This window comes from Crocodylus siamensis, chromosome 1 (genome assembly GCF_052110815.1).
Source record: "Crocodylus siamensis isolate JL-2025a chromosome 1, ASM5211081v1, whole genome shotgun sequence".
NCBI classification, from domain to species: domain Eukaryota; kingdom Metazoa; phylum Chordata; order Crocodylia; family Crocodylidae; genus Crocodylus; species Crocodylus siamensis.
The window spans coordinates 275,726,706-275,743,335 of record NC_143395.1 but is presented as its reverse complement, the minus strand read 5'-3'; the positions used below and the strand labels follow the sequence as shown (position 1 = coordinate 275,743,335).

The 16,630-nt window shown below is 44.5% G+C and overlaps 1 protein-coding gene across 8 annotated transcripts in view; it reads right to left on the bottom strand.

The window, feature by feature from the left end:
• Positions 1–16,630, bottom strand: part of CTPS2 (CTP synthase 2) — a 139,137-nt gene that overhangs the window by 19,286 nt on the left and 103,221 nt on the right. For 7 of the 8 annotated variants that reach the window (XM_090063116.1, XM_090063072.1, XM_090063065.1 and 4 more), the window contains 2 exons: positions 14,395–14,450; positions 12,591–12,687 (listed from right to left, as the gene is read on the bottom strand). In XM_090063116.1, the coding sequence (XP_089919242.1) occupies positions 12,591–12,687; positions 14,395–14,450 (153 nt within the window). Of the gene's footprint in view, positions 1–12,590; positions 12,688–12,707; positions 13,759–14,394; positions 14,451–16,630 lie in introns of those variants that run through there. The other variant, XM_090063123.1, reaches the window with a different exon arrangement.

Sequence of the window (16,630 nt, the reverse complement as noted above, 5' to 3'; positions counted from 1 at the left end):
CTTCCCAAACTGGTTCTACCTAGTGGAGAAACATTTAACTCTAGGCTACTGCTCCACCAGGTAGAACTGCCCGGTATGTCTCCATTCTCAGGAGGAATGTCAGAGCCAAACTGGAAAAGCCTCAGCAGAAACAGGGCTCTTGCCTCAACGTAATGTGAGCAGGCACGACTTTCTTTCAGCCACTTAGCTCGGCTCCAACATGACCCCTTTAAAGCAGAGGCGTGCAGGGCAATTTCACTCCATGGCCATAGCCGTGCTAGTGTTGCTGCACTCCTGACAGGTTTTCATGGCACCCCAGTTGAGAAGCACTGTCCTAGGCAGTTCACAGGGCAAAGCTGCTCAAAGGGACACAGACCTTGAAAGCCTTGGGTTCTCTAAGGTTAGTCTACCTGATGGTCTGCCCTAGAGCTACAAACCCTTGAATGCTGTGAGCCTGGATGCTGATAACTGCAAGCTTGGGGCTCAGGGCCCCCAGGGCTTCTGTTATCCTCCCAATCAGCTCACAGGGTTGGCAAGGAGGCAAGCAGACAAACTTGCAAGAAACCAGGCAGTGTGCTTTTGGGACTTCATCCAAATGGAATCAACTCTTGTCCAGTCTGCAAATGCCAATGAAAATACTTCTGTTAGAATTTCTGCCACCAGCTCTACATAATGTATTCACTTAATCTTCTTCCAGGAAGATGAGTCTAAATTCCTAGGTGTGTGAACTACTTACCTGCAACCTTTTGTATACAGTATTGCAGAATACCTATAGTGCAAGAAGTAATTGCAATAAGTAGGTCACAGCTAGGAAAGGTTTAGTTTAATTGTTTAAATTCCCTTTTTCTCCTCGGTAGAGAGGTCTCTGATTGTTGCTGAAAGTAAATTTTGACTACCCAATGGAAACTGGATAGCAGTTGAAAATCTGGAAGAATTTATGATAAAAACAGATGCTAATACAACCATAGTAGAACTGATCATGCCACAAAGAATTTTAGGTAAAATATATAAAAATAGACCAGGATACTATAGGCAGAGCTGGTAAACATGTTTATGCTCCCATATTTCTGGTGCTTATTCATTTACCAAGCTAACCACTTTGAGGTGAAATTTTCCATGCGGTGTTAGACATTTTTTAAAATTTCAGTCAGACCAGTTCAGCTGCCTAGCAAAAAGAAGTCAGAGAAAAATATGCCCCCCCATGTTAAAATTCTCACAACCGTCTTTTCTTAGAAACTCTAATATTTCCCTGACTTTGAACAATTATTTGAAATTTGGCATTGGGTAGCCTTTCCATCAGGGCTTATGCTTCTTGCAATCCACTGTGGAAATCCACCTACATTTGGCCAGCTATCAACCCGTGAAACATTATTCTTTATATGTGCTCTGTAAAAGATTTGCTAGAGCTCTTCAGCTTGATTTCTTGAGTATTCCACTTGTATCAGGCACACTCCAATTCTGGGCTGCAGAGAGCAAAGCAGGAGTTTATCCCCTAATTGCTGCTCTAAGATGCTGTGAGCTATGCTAAGTTAAGGGGCTAGAACTCAGAGCAAGGAGCCTATTTGTCTCATACTCTTAGTGCTGTTGCTGATGCCACCCAGGCAGTATGGAGGAGGAAATAACCTGGATCAAATGCAGAGGGAGAGGAAAGCAGAACCTGCTAGGGAGACTGGCAGGAGGGAAGAGGGGAATTTTGATTAGGAGTCAGTAGGAAACAGATGCTGAGAACTACTGAGAGACAAGGATTGAGGAGGACTAGGATGAGAAGACTAAAACAAGAAGATGGAGTGGGAGCCATGGAGAGAAAAATGATATGTGAGTCATTGGGGAGGGAAACAAAGATCAAAGAAAAAATCTGGGAGACAAGGACTAAAAATCAATCAGGCCAGGAAATGTAGGACTAACTAGATGCTGGAGTCTATCACGAAGGGTTTGGGGAAATGCACATATTAGGAGTCAAGTCAGGAAGGGAGAGCGGCTGGGCAAAGAATCTGAGATTGGAAGTAGTGAGAAGACTGCAGCTGAAATCTGGAGAGAGACTGATTAGGCAAGGATATTAGGACTGGGATGATAAATCTATAGAGTGGAGACTGATAAGAATAAGAAGCCTTGCTGTGTCTCTGCTGTCTGTAAGATCTGTAGCAAAGTAACTGTAGCAAACTCAGTAGCAAAGCATATGTGTATCATCCCTTTCTAGTGCTTGCCTCCAAAAAGGCTGACAACCTGCTGCTGCAACCACTTACTCCATTACTCAAGTTGCAGAAATCTGTATGGTTGATCAAAGGACTCCAGCCTTTCTGACAATGCATGTAGATGTCCACATCACACTGAATGATAGAAGTTCTGTTTGTTCAGCTTCCTTTTAAAAATTACAGGAAATTAATTATAACTACATTAGAAGAGAATCATTACATTTGTAAAGTCAAACACTGATAAGTTAGGAAATGCCAGAATTAAGATGGTCAGGGCAGCTTTAAATGTGTGTATGTGTTATAATACAGCCTTTAATTAGAGGATCACATACTACTTTTTCCCAAGATCCCTGTTGTACTTAGTGTACAGGATAGACCTGCTTTGGGGGTGAATCATGGCTGAATAGTAAAGGATGCTAGTATCTTTCGTATCTCTGCCCATCTGGTGCAGAACTTGGAAGGTGTGCAGTGAGTGAGGCAGAAGACTTCAGTAACAAAAAGGACTGTTTCACTGGTAAACCAACTGATTGCTACTCACAATTCTGTCTGTTTCTTCAAAAGAGTGCTTCTGTGACGCTAGCAAGTCACTTAACCCACACTTTTCACAAGTGTCATTAACTCTATGTCCCTTATTTTTAGTACTTCACTTACAACTCTACAGTCAGATTTGTAGAAAGTCTGAGTTCTCAAAAGTGCAGCTAAAATCAACAGGAGATAGGTGTGAATAAGGGTAGCATAATGCTGTATACTCTAAAATACTAGGTGATAACTATTCAACTTGAAATACCAGAAGTTAGTGGATTTTTTTTTCATTCTTGTGCTGTATCAGTGGAATGGAGATAATTTAATAAATGTAATTAATGGATGTTTGTGAAGCTCAGGCACTACAGTGATGAGCAGTATATAAATACCTAGTAGGAAATAAATAGTTCTCTCTCCACAACAGGCTTGATTAATGTGCAGTAAATAAAACATGGGGGATAAAAAAGAACCCACTAAATAACTTCATTATCCTAGCACCATCCATCCTGTGCACCAAGGCAGAGATCCTATAAAAAAAAGAGTATGTAATCTTATAATTAAAGACTGTTATAAATTTGTATCATAATGAACAGGCATATGGGGCACCACAAGTGCGCATGCATGGTTTGCAGCACCTCAAACTCATCTGAGGCACTGCAAACCACATGTGGCGCACATGTGCTGTGTGCTGTATTGCTAATCTGCAACAGGGCAGGGTTTTTTGTCACCTTAGCCACTGTTCTCTTTCTGTCCTTTTGCCTGTAATATTTTATATATGAATATTATACTTTGAATATAAGAAGTAGAAAAGTGGCTCTATTAGGCCCTTATTGTATGGGACAATTAGCATCTCAGCCCATAGTAAGCATTACTGTGCCATACTGAAGATTGGTATGTGTTCTGAGTAGTCTCACAGTAATGCTTACTACAGTCTTAGCCTCCTCGGGACAGGGATGGAGCTGGCTGTGCCTCCCCCACTACCCCAGACACTGACCATAGAACTTAGTACCACACCTTGCACATCTGCCCAAGAGGGTGTGTAACCCCCATGTCTACATGCCCAGTACTGCCCAGCCTGGGAGCACCTGCCCCAGCACACTAGGACAAGCCAAGTCTCTGCTGCTTGCGGCAGGAGAGGGAGGCATAGCAAGCTGAGCTTGGGAGCTTCCCTGACGGGGGAAGTTCGAACTGTAACTTCAAGCGTCAAAGGGCCTGCAGACTGATCACCCGCCAGGGTCGCCCCCCACCCCCCAGTACTGCCTTGGGTCGTTCTTGAGGCCTCCGCGAAAAGACTAATGTTCCCAGCCATGAAGCCGCTCCTTTTGTTTGCTGTAGCGGTAAGCGTGCATGTAAGACTGTAGTCATTTATGTTTGTATTTGTCTGTCTTTCCTGTAAAAGACATGAGCCGTAGACCAAGTCTGGGTCTAGGGTCTTGGCTAGCCGCACCAAGGTCGTCCGCAATCTTGAAAGCATGGGGCCTTGATCTGAACCCCGTGACTCAACGGACATAATTTCCCATTTAGTTGTTTGTAGTTATTTTGATTATGTTTTGATTGTTAAAATACCTTTTAAGAAATATGAGCCGTTGACCAGGTCTGAAACTAGGGCCCTGGCTAGCTGCACCAAAACCACTCGTGGTTTTGAAAGCAAGGGGCCTTGACCCGAACCTCATGACCCAATGGACATCGCTCCTCAGCTTTGAGTGTTTGATTACTGTGTGTTGTCATAGATTAGTATTATATAGGAAATAATTTGCTTGAGTTGTCAATATTTTATAGGTTAAAGCCAAATAAATATTGCATATTAATCAGACACTGCGTCCTCATTGGTGTCCAACCCACTGACCTAGCCACAACTGGGCATTTTCAACCTAGTACGACACCCTGCTACTGCTGGCAACTGCATCATGGCTAGGGACAGAAGTTACACATAAGCTAGTTTAAGTGATCAGAAACTGGTTAAAACCTGTAACACAGCAGAAGCTCAGTGCACTTAAGCCAGTTTCAAAATGGCTGAGACTGGTTTAAGATAAACCTGGTTGAAAGTAGTATCAGATGTAACTGATTTGGGTCAAACTGGTTTGTGAAACTTCTGTCCCAGACCCCTTCCTGGTTCAAATCAAATCACAGTCCCCCAGCATCCCAGCATGCTTTCTAGCCCTGGGCTGGGCTGTTGTGTCTGTCTGCTCCAGCAGAGAAGGGTTGCAGTGGGATAGGAGACAGGGACTACCCTGCCCCCAGGCAAACCCCAACTGGGGTCTGGGGTTGGGGGGGAGGGGGAGTTAAACCCACCTTCTCCTGAGTACAGAGCTGCCCTGCTGCTAAACTTACTGAAACTTACTACTGGCTGCAACTGTGGACTAAAAATCCCAGAGGCATCTGGAAGCAAGAAGAGGAAGTGATGAGCAATCCTGGAGAGTCCTGCTGCTGTGATTGTGGACTGCAAATCCCAAAGACCTCAAGGGCAACAGGAAGAGGAAGCAGACACAACCAATGCTGGCTATGTGCCAGAAAGGCATACTCTAGTGCCCCTGGCTTCTGGCCTGAGCCACCACAGGCTTGTTGCTGCATTTTCTGAATCAAAAGAAAATGTCTGTCCAGTTGTCATCCAGTAAATTTACTGTCCCTGTGACAATGTGCTCAAGCAAGCTTATTTATTAACTCGTGCTCAATATGCTCAAACAAGTGTATTACCCTGTGCCAGGATGGCTGAGTGGTTAAGGCATTAGACTTCAGATTCAATAGATATATGTCTGTGTGGGTTTGAACTTTGCTCCTGGCAGCTGCTGTTTACTTCTGCTTAACACCGGGACAGCTGGTAACCAACATTTAGGAAAACACTAAACTCTTGAATGCCCACCTTGCTTCGGTATTTCACTAGACCATGAGGACAGCCAAGTGAGATAAGGCTTGCAGTGCCTCAAATGTGTGGGAACGGAAAATGGTTCCCCTGCAGCGCAAGGGTGAAATTAGACCCCGCCCACCTAGATATCCAGAGGGATATTCTTGAGATCACTATAAAAAAAAAAAAGGAGAAAAAAAAAAAAAAGAGGGGCAGGTAACAGAAGACTGGGTCCTCTGCAGTTGGCCCTGGCGCTGAAGCATACTACCTGGCTGTGCAGGTAAGTGTGGAGGGGCAGGGTAGGGGGCCATGGGGGGGAACCCCAGCCCCCCAATAGCTGCCAGGCCTGCCCCCCTGAATTCCAGCATCCCCACAATTTAAAAAAAAACAACAACCCTGGCGCTCACCACCAGTACAGCTGCCTGTTGGTATCACCATCCACCCTCCCACCCCGCTGGGCCAGTGGGGGGCCAGGTGACAATCCTAGCCTAGGCTGTTGCCTGGGGTGGGAGGCTCTGCCAGGAGGCCCCGGAGCTCCCAAGCCCCTGCTACTGGGGTGAGCAGAGGCTATTTTTTCCTTTTTTAAAGTGCTAGAGGAGCAGTCATTGGAGGGCTAGGGGGTGCAAGCAGGGGGTGGGGCCAGGCAGGGCAGCTATTGTGGGGGGAGTCTGGGGGGGGGGATGGTCCAGGTGTGGCACTACTCCAGGGGGCTGGGAAAGCAAGCAGGGGTGGGGCACTGCAGGGGGGTGGGAGCCCCTGCAGGAGCCATTTGGCCCTGGTTGGGGGGGCTGTAACCCTTGTGGGGGCAGCTATAACCTTTGTGGGGACTGTGGCCCCCATGGGGGTGCTGTAGCTCCTGTTGGAGGGCTGTAACCCCTGTGGGAGGCTGTGGCCCCTTTGGGGGGCAGCAAAACATAGGTATTTAGAATTAATTTTATTATGATGATAGACACACTGGTAGGCTTCCAAATTGCTTTAACACTGTAGATATATCGATAACATGCCCAACTGATCTCTCTCTCTATCTATATATATATACACACATACATACATATATATATAGTGGTCTTTTTGTTTTAATTGTGTAGGAACATGGATTTCAGGGTATCTTACAAAGTGACTTTGGGATTTTTTTTATCAGGGATTTTTCAGTTTTCCAATAGGGAACACCAAAACTCCTGCTAGGGAGGCCAGTGGCAGGACCCTGCCTGCTCAGAGCTGGCACCTTGGACCCAGCTGAAGGTGGCTGACCTCCTGGCCAATTGGTGCCACGAGGACATGCTTTGACAGTTCAAAGCAGGCCGCCACACTGGGAACATCTTCTGGGAGACAGCTACCCAGATGGCTGGGCAGGGACACACATGGCAGTAGTGCCACACAAAGGCCAACCCTGGAGCCACAGCCCACTGGCAAGTGGCCCAGAGGGGCAGATGCCTCTACTGGCTCTGCAGTCCCCATCAGGGTCTGGCAGGTGCACAGCAAGTCACAGACAGGCAGCAGCCCCCACTGCCAGACTGCTGCAGTGGGTAAAGGGTGCAGGGAACTCTCACACTGCTTCAACAATCCAGCCAGCACAAATAGCAGTGTCCCCAGGTACCAATTGGCTGGGCCCCAGAAGCTCCTGAGAGTGAGTAGCCCTGAGCTACTTGCCAGGGCAGCTTTTTGTACTGCTGGGGCCAAGACAGGGCAGCTTCTTATACTGCTGGGGACAGCACAGGTGACCCCAAGCTCTAGCTCCCTCTGGCTGCACATCCAGGAGGAGTCAGACAGGGTTATTTTGCCCCAAGTGGCATAATTTGCTTTACAAGTGCATGTCCAAGCACAAGCACCGAAGCAAAAAGCCTCGGCTCAAATTTGCACTGCTTCTATTTGAGCTGCTGCAAGCTCATGTATCTGCATGTGTGGACACGCCCATAGGGGGGATACCAGGACTGACAGCCTCCCCACTGCAAATGCAGAGTGGGTGCAATACCACTAAAAAAGCTAGACATTTAAAAGTCAGCAGGACTGGATGGACTCCATCTGAGAATGCTGAAGGAGCTGGCTGAGGTCATCGTAGAACCCCTGGCAAAGCTCTTTCAGAACTTGTGGCACACAGGGGAAATTACTGAGGACTGGAAGAGAGCCAACATTGTGCCCATCTTCAAGAAGGGGAAGAGGGAGGACCCGGGCAACTATAGGCCAGTCAGCCTAACCTCCATCCCAGGGAAAATCCTGGAAAACCTCATTAAAGAATCTATGTGCGATATACTCATGGGAGGTAAGATTCTGAACAATAGCCAGCATGGCTTTGTCGCAGGGAGGTCTTATCTTACCAATCTCACCTCCTTCTATGTCTCTTACCACCTGGTCATGGGAGACATTATATACCTAGACTTCCAAAAGTCATAGTTTCATAGTTTCTAGGGTCAGAAGGGACCTGAGTAGATCATCTAGTCTGACCCCCTGCCATGGCAGGAAAGATTACTGGGGTCAAACGACCCCAGCAAGGTGTTCATCTAACCTCCTCTTAAAGACCTCCAGGGTAGGAGCCAGCACCACTTCTCTTGGAAGTTGGTTCCAGATCCTAGCCGCCTTGACCGTGAAGTAGCGCCTCCTGATATCTAGCCTAAATCTACCCTCTGCCAGCTTGTGACCGTTATTCCTGGTCACTCCTGGTAGTGCTCGGGGAAACAGGAACTTCCCCAGTGCCTGCTGATCCCCCCTGACTAGTTTGTAACAGGCCACCAGATTCTCTTCTGGAGGCTGAACTGGTCCAGGTCCCTAAGGCAAGGTTGAGAGGGGACTTGATAGCGGCTTACCACTATATCAGAGGAGTGCCTCAGGAGCTCAGTGAACAACTGTTCACTAGGGGACCCCTGAGGAAGACCAGGACCAATGGATCCAAACGCCTGGAAAGCCGCTTCAGGCTTAACACGAGGAAAAACTCCTTCACAGTCAGGGTGTCCAGACCCTGGAATAAACTCCCTCCAGAAGTGGTGCAGTCACCTACCCTGAAGGTTTTCAAGAGGATACTGGACAGTCACCTTGCTGGGATCACTTGACCCCAGTTGTCTTCCTACCTAGAACAGGGGGGCTGGACCCAATGATCTGCAAGGTCCCTTCCAGCCCTTAACAATCTATGAATCTATGGATCTAAGCTCCAGTATTCCAGGCAGGCTGCCTCCTAAATCAGAAGTAGTGCACTTACATGGAGAGCTTGCGAAGTGGGATAATGGCCACCAATTTCAAGCACCATGTAAATACAGTTGCCTGGCTTCTGATTTTGGAGGCCCAGAGCATCAAGATGCTCGAGAACACTACTATCAGGAATGTTATATTTACTGTATAGACATGACCATAGCCATGTTGTGATAGAATAGTATACCCAAGTCTTATTTCTCCTTGGTCTTTTTCCAAGTGACAATTTAGAGCAGTAATTTTTATTATTAGCCTTCCATGTATGACCTTACACTTTATACTAATGAATTTCATCCCATTTCTATTACTTCAGTCCTCAAGATCATTCTATTTTTTTCTGTATTATATCTTGGTCCACCTCAGTATTGATGCCTCCTAGCTTGTGTCATCAACAAATGTCACTAACACACCTGTAGTCTTGTACCATGGTCATTACAGAAAATTCTAAATCAAATCAGTCTCTGGATCAATCCCTGAAGAACTCCACTTGTAACCTGGCTCCAATCTGACCCTTCCCTAACTGGCTTCTGTTGTCTTCTTCTTAGACAGGTCTTTGCCACCCTTACAATTCTTTGACTAATGCCCAATCTCCCCCAGGCTAACTAATAATTTCCTTGTGACACCGTATCAAGTGCTTTACTGAAGTCCACATAAATTAGATCTGCTACATTTCCTTTATCTAAAAAAATCACTTATCAGAGAAAAACATCAAATTAGTTTGCTGTGATGTACATTTGGTAAACCCATGCTGCATTTTACCCCATTTACTTGTGTCTAAATGTAATCCAGAAGGAATTAATATATATAATACAACAGTGACACTTGAAACAGCTGTCACCATTTATGTTTGTATTCCTATTGGATTAGGATCTGGGTATATGATACATTTATCATTATGCAGTGCTGAGAATAGTGTGAAAAAAAATCTTCCTTGACCTCACCAGTTGTGATTTCATTACTTGGTTCATTTTACCACATGAGATAGTTCCCTAAAGCAGCAAAACAAGATGATGAGAAAGCATCAAAATATTACCTGTGGGGATAGTCTGCTAAAACGCTTTCCCAACCTAACTTGATATACTGTATCTCTGTGCCTGATTGCCAATCCCCCTGAGCTGATCGTTTTTCCTCATGAATGATCATCAGAGTCTTCTTGCAGGTTGTTGTGAAATGCCGGTTTTACTGCTGTTCCTATTCCTTTCACAGTATCATGAAGTTTAAAAATCCTGTGCTATTTCATCATGCTCTCTACATAAATAATTTCATGTGGGGCAGATAAAATAACCTTCCAGTACTAATCATACTGCATGCATAGCAGAAGTAATCTATCAGGAGCAAACTGAATAAAAATCACCATGGCAGTTATTAATTTATGAGTTCTGATGTATTCCTTAGTGCCTGATTGAGATGATGGAAATACATCTTTATTCAAACTGGTTCAAAATTAAAGTTTTGCTTTTTAATGGAAGTAATAAACTCAGAACTCCCAATCTTGTGTTTTAGCAGTTTATAATATCCCACTTCTAAGGCACCTTGGAAGCCTGAATACAAGGTTATGGTAGCAAAACAATTATATCAGTCTCATAAATGGTATTCTGTCTAATGCCGACATTTTAAACTTAGATCTAGAAACCTATGTCAATTTACTTGCCTAGGTAGCATGTATGTAGCCGTGTAACTGCAATTTTTAGCATTTCCACATATTTGGGAAATATCTCCCCGGAAGGTGTATACAACAGCAGGGAGATGCCCCCCAGCACCCCTTGGATGAGCCACCTGCAGCTCCCTCCTGCTCCTGGTGGGGTCACATTCACTGCCCTGGCTGGTGTCTCCTGGCAGGGACAATGGCCCCCTGCCCTGGCACCAGGGAGCTCCTGGCTCCAGCTCCCTGATCAGGGGTAGGGAACTTGGAAACAGCTGCAGAGGAGGCAGTCTCGGACCTCTTCCCCAGTGCACTGATTGGGAAGCTAGCAGCTAGCTTACTGCTAGCTGCTCCACTGGCAGATGGGAGCAGGTGGCTGGGACCTACCCCATCCCTGCAGCTCTTTCCAAGCCCTGTGCCTGAATCACCCAACTGGCACATGGCACTGGGACCTGCCCCTTACCAGTACAGTTCCCAGACCCCACCTTACATGCAGAGTGTCATGGATCTCCCAGGCCCCATTCCCCAATCGTAATCTTGGAGCAAAGGACTTGAAGCTCACTGCTGCCAAACCAAGGGCATACAGTCTCTGCCTGGGCTCTGGTGGTGGAGCCCACCCCAAAAGCAGGCAGCTCCTGGGGGCAGGGAGCAGCCTCCCACCCCATGGTGGATGGCAAATCTGCTCCTGGTCAATCATCTACACAAGCGCTACTGTGCCATTACTAATTGAAACTAAATTTGCTACTTGCATTTGCCGGCAGCAAATTTATTCACGATTAGGGAGGTTTATTGCATAGAAACACGTCCAATGTGTAGATGCACATGCTTACTTCACAGTAAACTATGCTACTGTGTGGCTAAGCATCTCATATAGATGCACCCATTGACAATAAAAGTCCTATCTGGCACTGACCTTATTGAGTCTATTCAATCTTTCTCCTGGAGAGTTTTTTCTCTTCTGAAGTATTAGGACAAAAAGTAGCCACAAAACGTTATTCTCCTTTTGGTAGGGTAGTAATAATTCCTCCCAGATGTACTATTTAAGATGCTTTATGGGCAGACAGGTGGGTGAGGCCAGGATCACAGAGTGAGGTGGTGGGATGGTGACATCATGGGGCTGGGGCCCAGGCCAGAACCATGACCTGCTGTCTGCATGCCTTTGTGATGGGAATGGGTTCCATGACCCTAGCCCTGTGCTGTCACTGCCTCAGGTTCCTGGGCCTGGCCCCAGAGGCAGCAACTTGCCCAGTCATGCTCGCAACCATGGAGACCCTTGGATTGCAGCGCAGGGCCAAGGCTGAGGTCAGGACATGCAGGGCCAGGGCCTGAGGAAGAACCACAATCCGCTCCCTGCATGCCCCTGCCCTGTGGGGTGTGAGAGTATGGGATATGTAGGGGGGAAGTGTGCAGAGGAGTTGGGAAGTCATATGTGCATAGGTATGTGTGGAGGGGGCGCTGCCTGGGTGCTAGACCCTGGGAGCTGGCCAGGGGTGAGGAAAGGGAGAACTCACTAGGAGACCGAGCTCCACCTGCTCCCACCCAGGGCAGCCCATGCTACACTCCCGCCTGTGCCCGCTGGCCTGGCCCTGGCCAGTACACACAGCTCATCGTGCTGAGCAGGAGGAGTGGGTGGAAGGCAGCTGTGAGCTGGAAGTGCAGCTCCCCATGCTGGGGCAGGAGCCTCTCAGCTGAAGCTTCCTCCCTGCTCAGAGTGGCACAGCAATGGCAGAAGCAGGAGGAGGAGTCACCATGGAAGGTGAGGGGAGCTGAGCAGCACTTGGGTGGCTGCAGCCACACTGGGAGCAGCCCTGCCAGAAGCTGGCCATGCTGGCCAGGACTGGGGCCAGTGGGTGCAGGCAGAAGCACAACACTGCCTGCCCTGGAGAACACCACAGACCAGCTCTAATTAATTGGCAGGCACCCCTGGAAGGCTGAATCCAATCAGTTGGCACAAGCTATATTTTGCCCACCCCAAGCTAGAATTTTGGCTTTTTCGAAGAGTAATACGAGTCCTTGATATCGCACTGCACTCATAGTCCTGTGACAGATGTAGAAGGTAAGGGTCCCTAACATACTTATGAAGCCTTCTCCATTTGGATATAAAAGTATGCTTGATACCTCAAATTATTCAAAACATTCATGTTCAGCTTAGTCAGTGCCTAGTCATTATTCTGATTACGTGTAGTTCATTTTAATACAGACAAAAGGTGTTACAAAAAACTGAGTCACTTACTTTCCAGTTCAATGATTTCCATTCTATTCCCTTCTGTGTCATGGCCAACAAACTTTAAACCCTTCTCTTCAAAGAAGCGAGTCAACTCAGGGTTCACCTCAAAAATTGAAAAACAGTAGTAATATACAGATTAGAAGAGATTATATAAATAATGTAGTATGTACTTGGCATTAACAAATGTATGGCTAGGTCAGGTGCTGGGAATTATTTCTTGTTTGATTTAAAAAGTCTGCAGTGGAAAATTGTACAATAAATAGTTTTTAAGAAAGGTAAAATTAAACAGTATTTGAAAAAGTGTGAAAAATACCTCCAAAATACTAACATGATTTCTACCACCAATATACTATATTTGTATTGCGAATGGTTAATATTCTAAAATATGAAGATAATATGCAAATATTTGAAAATAAAACAAAAAATAAACCTCCAGTAAATAGTGGTTTTAAGGACAAACAACCCCCAAAGAAAACACCCCAAGACTCAGGAAACAAAGTGTAAGTCATGCAACTTCACACACCATCAAACACAGACATATACAAGGAAGCTCACAAACACATGGCATTCTTACCCTAAACACATTAATAATCTCAACCTCAGTCACCAAAGTTGATGCCCTAATAATCTTAACTCTTCTCTGTGGCATAAATTTGTTCCTGTGATTCTTATCTCCTAGTCTTCATGACTGCAGTGTTGTTTAGTCATAGCTTTAGCCATATTAATATTTTTTTGTATTTTTGTAATATTGGATTTGTAAGCTTTACCTCATTTGCTATCTCGCTCTTAGCAAGAAGTGTTAATGAGCTGTATGGTTTGTGGAAAAAATGTTATTAATTGGCAGGCAAGAAAACAGGATAATAAACAAGTGTTTTTTTGCAGGGCATACAGCATGAGGTGTATATGGTTTGCAGGATAGGAACACTGTCAAAGCAGCACATTTGGAAGGCAGTGCTATTCTTATTTTGTCATTAGTACTTGTCTACTCTGAGTCATTCAAATCTGCCATACACTGCCTGGTTTAACTGATATAGATGGAGGTCTAAGAGTCACATACATTTTTATTCAGAAAACTCGTAAAACAGTTCCTCATTATACCTTTGTCCTTTGACAGAAATAATTATGATACTTATCTGCTAGTCTGCAGAGCAGCAGAGTGACTTCTTCCAAAAGGCTGATGACAATAGATAATCATACAATAAACTCTGGTCACTTTGCATTAGAGACAAAGCCTGCCATGTATAGGACATATGTAAGCTCAATCAGGGTGAGAAGCAACAATCATAAAGAGTACTGATCCCATTACTCCTGTGCTAAAGTGTTTGAAACCAGTGGGAGTTTTGTCACTGACTTCACTGGAAGCAGAATTAAGTCATGTTAATATTTTTTTTGTATTTTTGTAATATTGGATTTGTAAGCTTTACCTCATTTGCTATCTTGCTCTTAGCAAGAAGTGTTAATGAGCTGTATGGTTTGTAGAAAAAATGTTATTAATTGGCAGGCAAGAAAACAAGATAATAAACAAGTGTTTTTTGCAGGGCATACAGCATGAGGTGTATATGGTTTACAGGAAGCAGAATTAAGTCCAGTATCACTCTTCAACTTAGCTTTCCCAAGATGCAATATTGCCTCCAAACTACAGAAACCATGAGAATAATACCCAGCCTCCTAAGAGCTTGCTTCCTCTTTATTCAGGAAAATCCCCACTAATTTTAGTGAGAGTTTTGCTCCTAAACAGGTAGATTTAGTCCTTCCTAATTTATCTGTGCTGTAAACACTCAACACTATATATTACATTAGCAGTGCTTACTTCATATCTATGCCTGTGTCGTTCCTCCACAAAAGCTTCATCACCATAAAGCCTCCCTGCAGAAAAAGTAGGATAGTGCTTAATGACAGAGTGCAGCTTCCATTAAATGCTTTTAGATAACAGAAAATATAAACCCTTTATGCACCCACGTATCATTGTGTTTCTAGGGTTTGCTTTCAGTCACAAAGGAAGATACAAAGGAAACTTCAAAAAATTCTCACATTCAAAAGGAGTGTAGTGTGAAGGAAATTCCATACCCTTTTACTAGGGTTCTGTTCCATTTTTATGAACAACGCCCAGGAACTGACATAATACCTGTATGAATCCACCTTGAAAAAAAGACACGTTTTCTCCTCATTTCCCCCACTTCTTATGTCCAGTGACTTTGGAAGCCCCTCAGTCCAAGTTATTACCTCTGCACTGGGAACCTAAAACTCTAGGTTTAGGATAGACACAACCAGCTAGAAAAAATTAACATTCTAACAGGAGTTTCAGTTAAAGGTAACAAACAAAATTGTGCTTTTTGCTCATACTGTTGTAAAAGGTATAACTTCACCCAACAGGATACTGAAACTGCCTAACATCAGGAAAATTTGTTTAAATTCTGCAGTGATTGTACTGGCATTTAATTGATGGAGTTAAAAGGCAGTTATTCTAGGGTTTTGGTTTGTTTTTTTTAAATATCATTCCAGTTTAAATTTATTAAGACTGGGGGTGGAATTTCTTTCTCCTGTTCAGATTATCAAAGCTTTCTCAAGCCTCTGATATACATGGAAGTGGATGAAGCTACTGAAAATGATGGCAGAGACTTACCACATATTGCTTCATCCTAACTCTGATCTCCCCATCAGCTGATGATAGTGATCCTTAATCAGGGTGCTGCAGAACCCTGGGGTGCCTTGAGATCTTTTCAAGGATGCCATAGAGTGCCATTCAATGTTAGGCATGCAAACACGATTCACAGGATAAACTCAAAGATGTCAGCTAGGAATGAAACATTCTGACCCACCGTGACCTTTACGAGTTCTTTGCAACAGAATTACTAGGATTATTATCCTGGGTAGGGCTGAGGTAGGGGTTTAAGAACAGCTACAGGCAAGAATTAGTGTACAAAACAGTAGCTTTTGCCAAATTAACATTAGGACTACAAAAGTCATGATATCTATGAAGAAGTTTAGGAGGACCTAAGAAAAGGGGTCAACACCTGGGATCAACAGAGGTCCTGGACCAATGAACAGGACTGGCCTAGCCTTGAATATCCGCTTCTGAACACAACATTAACTAGAGTTCAATTGGCCAATGGCCTTAGAAGGCAGGAGGCGTTAGGTTAGGCACCAGAAAGGGGTAGGATAGGATTTCCAGTATACTATTAAAGAATTAGATAATATATCTCGGTATAAAATTTGTTGAAGGAAAAATGAAATCCTAGCAGTATTTCCCGTATTGCCTGAATGGCATGTTATTCAGAGCTGAGAATGTTTATCTTTACCTCTTGAAAGTACTAGCACTCTCTGGTTGTTCAGAAAATAATGATGCTCCATTAGTTTACTAATGGGTCATTTCACTTTTGTGATTCATTCATTCAAATATAGCTGAATATCCTTTCTAGTAAATGAAATGAAGTACTTTGAAAGGAGTTTACATATCCTAGGTAGTCTGGACACTTATTTACTACAAGAATTTCCATCCATTGTGTCAGGATTAGTCCTATGTCTTGGCTGAATCCCTAGTAGTAAGCTGGTGAAGTTCACACAAACATGCATCTTTTAAGATAATAAAGGCACTTATCAGGTGAACTTTCAAAAGTATGGAGTGCTTATTCAGGTTGCCCTACACACCCAGCTGAGATAAACACGAACATATTAAAATCAGCACTCAAAGCAACTGAGAAAATGTAGCGCATTTTGGCTATCATTCATTTATGGGCACTTCATTTCCAAGGCAGTAAAAGCGTGGGTTTCATGATGGCTACAGTGAGCCAAGCCAGAAAAACAACTTTGGCTAAGCACTACTGAAGATCTAAAGGAAAGTTTCAGCTTTTAACGCCTGTTGAATATGGTGCAAACTTTAATAAAATAGTCTATAAATGGGCTGTTATTCTGTGAAGGACAACTGGATTATACTGTATTTTCAAAGTACTTATTCTGTTTATACTGTGGGAACAGTGATACATTGTCAGGGACTGGGAGCACAGGCAGTGCAGAGCGACAATTACAGCCGGATTGGATGCTAGGAG